Genomic DNA, 7,158 nt, shown 5'->3' on the forward strand with positions numbered 1-7,158 from the left:
TTAGAGTCCTTGGAGCCAAATATATTTTTTAGATATACAGCCCTGCACATGGTGAGTCCCCAGGACAGCGAAAGCCCTGGAGAGTGACTGCTGTACCAGCACTTAATACCAGTAGTACCATCTGGTGACAAATGTAACGGTTATTTCCTTGAAGGAGTATTTTGAACAGGAAAACATAACGCTTACGGATAGCACAGAATTTATTTTTCATTTTGATTGCTTGAAGAATGCAATTAAAAAGCAATCTAACCTGTTGGTTCAGAGGGGGCGGGAAAAGCAGAAGTTATTTTTTAATTAACAGAAAGAAGAAATGCTTCAAGGGTATGACTGGGTGAAAGGTGATCTTATATTTACTTTCAGGATGGTTTTAAATGGTTTGCAAAAATGCAGAGTGTTTGGTCCCTAGCCCCCCCCCCCCCCCTTGTGAACATAGATATCCATACTATATATACACATCTGTGTGTATGTATGTGTGCTTAGCTTTATGAACATCTTTCCATTTTTTCGCCTTAGTTTCTCTGCGCTCCTTTTGCCTCCAGATGGCACTATGAAGCAGAAAAGAAAATTACTGTGAAATAATGAGTCCAATGTAAAGTAAAATTGGAAATTGAATTATAGCTGCAGAGAAAGGACAGTAGCCTTGAGGTCCTGATCAGTCTGTACTCTTATCACTTTTGTTTGCTGTTCCATGTGTTAGGTTACTGCCGAGTTAATAACAGTGCTTTAGCAGTTCAAGGCTGAGCAGAATTGTACTGGACACGAAATAAAGCTAAAATGAATTTGTGTCCAATATCATTGACATTAGTGCTCATTACTTCTCTGGTGTAATGCCTCAAACCATCTAAAATCAATTTTAAAGATTACCCATTATTTTATAAAGAAAATAAAATACATTTCAAACAGCAACAGAGCTGTAAGTGTAGCATAATCTCATGAAGAGTTAGTTACTTGTGTTTTTGCTGGTTGGCAGGAAACTTTTGAAGGTACAGCAAGAGGAAAATCTGTGAAACTAAATGCCATACACAGAATTTAATGTCTTGGCTTTTTGCTGGGTTACTTGGTATTAGACACGCAAATGTTAGAATTGCAGAAATGTGCGTCCCCTCATTGTGCTCGTAAGCCTGCGAAAAACAGTAACTCCAGTTACTCTACTGTAAACTCCAGCATGTTAATTTATTTTTTTTCTTAGGGGTGGGTGGGTGCTGGTTTTTGTTTGTTTTGTTTTGTTTTTTTGTGGTTAAGAGGAAGAAAATAGGAAGGAGAATATTTACTCCCACAGTTACATAAACTATAAACGTGGATTTATTGTATGGAATGATACTTTTTCTTTACTTTTGTTGCAATGTTTGCCTTTGTTTGGAATGTATGTTTATCAAGAGTCAAGGCTGAAGTCCTCTTTTAGTGGCTGCTGAATGATGGCTTTTCAAACTGTATTCATGAAGCTGTTGCTGTAAAGGTGTGTAGACCTGTAAATTCTGTGTTTTAAATCATTTTTACACAGCACTTGCTGGCTTCTTTTAGACTACGAAGTTTTTCTGTATATTAATACACTGTGGGCATTGATTTTTTTACAGATGTCTATTTGCTGTGTTTGTTTTATGGTAAAATTGTGAGAATTTAGATTGGATTAAAAAGGCTTTCTCTGGGTATGAAAGTGTGCTTATTTTGAACTTCAACAAAGTCTGGTCCAAGACTGAATTTCAATGCACCTGGTAGATCACTGGGGTCATTGCAGACATTTCCTCATTGGAAGGTGTCAAAGTTTGAGTTATTTGGTTGAGTCTGTGTGTGTGTTTACGTAGGCAAATGAAATGTGCATGTACACAAATATCTCACGCTTTCAGTTAGGTATCTCTTATTACTTATTTTGATTGGAGAGTTTTTTATAGGCTTAGATGAAGCTGGAAATCCTTTTGTGTATTTATTAAAGGTTATTGTAATGTTGGCTGCTTTAGAGAACAGTTTTCTGAATGTATCTGTGTTTTAAAACGTTACAGTCCAAACACACCATTAATTTTAATTGAGAGAAGGAACCAATCAGTTATGCCTTTCATTTTAGTCAGAGTACCAATAGAATGCAGTATTTCTATCTGCTTTTGGTAGTTATTATAATAACGTCATTTCTTGTTTCCTATTGCATAGCAATTATTTTTTTTTGGTAATGAATGTAATCTAAATGGGAAGAAAGAGATAAATATTTACTCTTAATAGTTTTGATTTGTTTAAAGATACTTGAATAATTTTCGGTGGAGCAGTACTGTTTGGCATGGTCATAGGCTCTGATGACTTTATTACATGAGTAAAATTGCATGTACATATTGAAAAGTGTGTGCCTGGTTGTTCTAGGATTTGTGTATTAAAGAATTCCTTCTACAGAGAAATGTTGCAGCAAAGTTCCTTTCCCCCCTCCCAAAATAGCCACGATCTTCAATTCTCAGTCCTTGTAAAAGTATCTGTACAACTTTCTGTGTTACTGGAATGTATTGTATTATGTTTACTCTCACTTGATGTAGGTAAATACTATGTGCTAAATTTATTCGAACTCTTAATTTATAATTCGTATAAACCAAATTTTAAAATGGACTTTTGAAAAGAATGGCTGGAATGAACTTGTACTTAAGACTCCCTGAAAACTGTTTGCAAGTAAATTTAAATCAGCGTTCAGTATTAGCATTTTCATTCTAGCTTAAATGTACACATATTTGTGCAAGTGTAAATGATCTCGGCTGGTGTTGGCTCTGTCATTTACAGGTATTTCAAAGTCCTGACACTGCGTGTGTATGAAGTCCTCTGTGTCTGTACACACTTCTTTCCCCACCAAAGAAACTCGTGACACGTTGTAACGTCTAGAAAAGCTTAGCTATTAAAAAAACCTCCCCAAAACAGAGCTCTCAAATGGAGACCAAATTTTCAAAAGAGTATATGCCTCTAACTGCCTAAAAATCATTAATTGATCCATGTGGTAATAACAGATGGTTAAATTGAAGAAATGTCCTTGAAGTTATTCTAATAGCAGATGTGCCTAACTATTAGCTTCGTGGTTTTACTTGCCTGAAATTCCAAATAATGTAATAAGAAAGTAACACACACCTAATCATTTTAATATGTTCATTACCTTCTGTTACTGATTTGGGATTCATCTGAAAACTTAAAAAGCAGGACATGATTTAGAATTTGTTCTGGTAGAAGACTTTACATAGATGCACATGCGGACGTAGATTCTAAAAACATTTGTCCTTTTTTCTTCTTCCAGGGTCCTACAAGACGCATTATTGCTTTCAGACAGTAGGCTTCACCTCTTCTTACAGACTCAGCTGAGCCCAGAAGACATGGAGGCTTGTGTGTCGGGACAGACCAAGTACTCCGTGGCTGATGCGATTCATAAGTTTGCCTCTTTGAACAGACGTTTTCCTGTAGAAGATGAAGAGAGAAAAAAAGGAAGAAACGATGCAGACTCTGATTCAGAGAGGTGATTTCTGTATATCCTTACTTTCTGAGATTATATATACATACATACACACGCGCATGCTTCACTTTTTTTGTTGATGTAATACTAAGATAATGAAAAAATTAATTGACTGAGATTTTATTGAGCTGTGACAGCTCATCATAGAAGTCTTCACACACACCTCCACACTGAATTAATGAATGCAGTAGAAATTCAATTATCTGCATTCTGATTATGTGAATTTCATTTAGTCAGACTTGAATTATTCGCGTTTAAATTATCTTGCTAAAAAAATATCCAACTGCACTCCAAATGGCTAATTAAAAGTCCAAATTTCCTGTCTCTCTTTGTGACTGGAGATAATTAAAGTTCTCCTCTGTTACTCAGGCTTTGAGTGTGTTGTGAAAACCAATTTCCTCCTTTTATTTTTTTTTATTTTTTTTTCCCCCCCTCTCCCCTTTTCTGCAGTTCATCCTCCGGGCTCGGACCTAGTGGTGACAGTATTTCATGTGGATGTAAAGCAAGGCCAGCTTCTGAGGAATCATGAAAAATCATTCCTGTGTTGCGATCTTAAGGACAGCACAGAGCAGTTTCTGCCCCGTTTACTGGTTACGTTTACCATGTAAACGTGGCTGGCTGGTAAAGCGTACCTAAAAGACGCGTTGTCAATACGACCATATGTCCTTACAAAATTTTCAAAACAGACCTTGATACTATTGCTTTGTTGATTTATTATGTATGTTGAGTCAGATCTACATGCTACCTATTACATTTCATTTTGGGGGACTATTAAAATCTCAGTATTGAGTAAGTCATGCTCTGCTGACATACGTGGCAGTTAAAATATTTTCCCCTAGTGAGTGCATGTCTCACTAAAATAAAGATAACTTAATTCCTCAGCTTAAAAGTTGGTGTATCATATCGAATATATTCAAAGCATCTTTTTGCAATTTGCATCAGAGAAGTTTCATCTGTAGAAGTCATTTGACATTGGTGATGAAATTACATACCCCACAAGGTATTCACTTTTTAAAGTAGCTCAGCGACATCAGCAAAACAACACTTGTACAAACTATATGCTGCTGACAATTTGAGATATAAATATATCTTCCCCTGGTCTTTCTGTAGGGTTTATGGAAAGCTTGGTTTTATCATGCATAAGAACCGAAGGCCAAAATTCTTGAGCATGGTGGCTTAGAATGTAGAAATATTAATAAAAATGACATCACTTCTAGGCTCGCTGGAGATTCTCAGTTCCCAGGGAATTATGGACCCTCATTCCCAGTGACAATCCTGGATGCAGTCCATTGAAACCAGTGGCCGAATTTTGCATCGACCTTGGTAGGGCCAGGATTTCCCCCAGCACGTTTAGCTTGAGGCATCTATGTTTGAAGATGCCGGGAGAGATCTTTTAGTTTAGCAGCTGGAACAAGGGAGTCTCTCCCTCTCTGAAACGAGAGTCACGTAGCTCTGACACCGTACGGACGTGGACCTCTTCACTCTTCGGGAGTAACAGGAGCTGCTGGTTGCATTGTGGCCGGAGTTAACGCCTTGGAATAGCTTCGTTCACAAACAAAAGGCAGGCTTGAACACAACTTCATAACCACCACCACTTATTTTGATTAAACGTCCGTTTTGCTCTTCATTGTTAACAGCAGCTGCGTAGTGTCTTGTCCCAGATTCTGTCAAAGGAATATATTTCACTGGGGTGTTGTATTTATATTTGACATTTAACTGCTATTAAAAAGAGCTAGGGGGTCTGATCACCCTAGCAAAGCTCCCATTAACTTCAGTGCTGTAGTTACCGATCTAGAAATGTGTATATATTTTTATTATTATTATTATTTTTACAAGTTCTGTGGATACTTGCAAAGAAGGAGCATTTTAAACCCATGAATTACGGAAACAATAGATTATTAAATGTCCAGTTAATAAAGGGTAGCATTGTGGGCATGCTTTTTTAAGACATCCAGCTGGAAATCTGTATAATTTTAAAAACATGTTTTATTAACCCAATAATAACATCTCTTAGGTAACAATTTAAGCCACTGTATTTAGTTGATGGGTAGCGCTTTTGTAAGATAAATATCCTTGTTTCTTTTTGCTTGGTCTTACTGAATTGCACAAATGTATCTATTCACTTTCTCAGCTTGTGTGTGAGTCAGCAACACTATTTTAATGTAAAAGTAGTAACAATTAAAGCAACAAATAATCACTAAAAATAGGTTAAAAAATAGCTGTTATTGCCAGGCAGAGATTTTGATTACTTGACACTTTTTTTTTATCCCACACTAAAATGGCACATTACAAGAAAATATGGTTTAACACATTTATTTAAAAGATGGGGAAAATATAACCCCAAAACCTGGAATAATGCCTGACAAAGATATTAATGTTTTTATTTAATGCAATGCCAGGGTAGTGGCATTTTATTTTGTTTTAAAATATTGAGCTAAACTGTTGAAGCACTTTACAATTCTGGCCTACTAACACCTCCTCAATATCTGACAAAAATTACAGAAATACAAGGCTGGGAGAGTCTTTGTGGCTATTTTTTATTTTCTAATTCTGGAGCATATCTGTGTGCCAGTGAGTGTTTTCCAAATGAAGATGTTTCAGAAATACTTGTTTTCTAATCGTTCTATTTTGTTCTGTTATTTACTTTGTCACCCTGTCCAAAAAATTCTAAGACTAATACAGCAGAACTTTCTTCCCAGTTTTGACAGAAATTTGTAATTTGTTTAAATATTTTTGATTGTTGTTTGTGTAGCTAGTGTTACTGGAATTTTTCTTACTAAAAGGGAAGGAAGATATATTTCGTGCTTTCTAGTATGTCTTTTGCATCAGCTGTATGTAACTGCACTTAAATGCTTTAAGACATTTTGTCTAATTTGGAACATTAAATGTTGCTGTTGCAAATTTAAATGTAAAAAAAAAATATTTTTGATGTCTTTTGTGACATCAATGATTTGGTGATTTATTTTTTTTTTATACACTATGTCATATGTTTTGATCAGTTGATCACTGGTATTTTGAGTCTCATTTTTTTGTTTTGAATAACGCTGGTATTTCCGGCTTTTTTTTTTTTAACAGGCTAATATCTAGTTTATGATATCTAATTATTACTGCTAATTTAGATCTAATTGCAGTAATTCTGCACTGAAAAGCTTCGCTTTATCTTTTGCTTAAACTTTATATTCTCCTTTTTATGATGATTTCTTAAAAGCTTTTGTCATTAAATAAAACAAGTTACAACTGTCTTGTGTTTAAATCTGCCAGTAACGTTTCCTTTATTTCAATATCAGTATCCTAATCACTTCATGACTTACCATGTGTAATTGCTCTTTAACTATTTTTGTAGAGATGGAGAGTGTGTGTGTGTGTGTGCATACACACACATGCTCTTGTGTTTGGGGTTGTGGTTGATTTTGTAGAAAAAGTAAAAAAAGTGGAAAAAAAAAAATCCAGAAAGATAAGAAAGATTGTCTTTTGGAATTTAAATTACAGTTTTAATAGCAATGTAGTTTTATAAGCATTGAGAAAACGTTGACTTTTAAAATGCCCTGTCATGTAACACTGCAAAATTCTGTGTCCGTGGCTGTTTTTGGTGGGGGGTTTTTTAGTTGTTTTTGGTTTTTGTGTTTTTTAGGTTTGTTTGGGTTTGTTGGTGTTTTTTTTTTGTCATGTGCTGTTGACATTTTTTCCGGAGC

At 35.4% G+C, this 7,158-nt stretch overlaps 1 protein-coding gene across 1 annotated transcript in view; it reads left to right on the forward strand.

Moving 5' to 3' along the window:
• SNX10 (sorting nexin 10) overlaps positions 1-6,719 on the forward strand; it is a 38,073-nt gene extending 31,354 nt beyond the window's left edge. The window contains exons 6-7 of the mRNA XM_056337599.1: positions 3,254-3,469; positions 3,917-6,719. Of these exons, the coding sequence (XP_056193574.1) occupies positions 3,254-3,469; positions 3,917-3,995 (295 nt within the window). The 3' untranslated portion in view covers positions 3,996-6,719. The remainder of the gene's footprint in view (positions 1-3,253; positions 3,470-3,916) is intronic.
• The last annotated feature ends 439 nt before the right edge of the window (positions 6,720-7,158 follow it).

Source organism: Falco biarmicus, chromosome 4, assembly GCF_023638135.1.
Source record: "Falco biarmicus isolate bFalBia1 chromosome 4, bFalBia1.pri, whole genome shotgun sequence".
Lineage (NCBI taxonomy): Eukaryota > Metazoa > Chordata > Aves > Falconiformes > Falconidae > Falco > Falco biarmicus.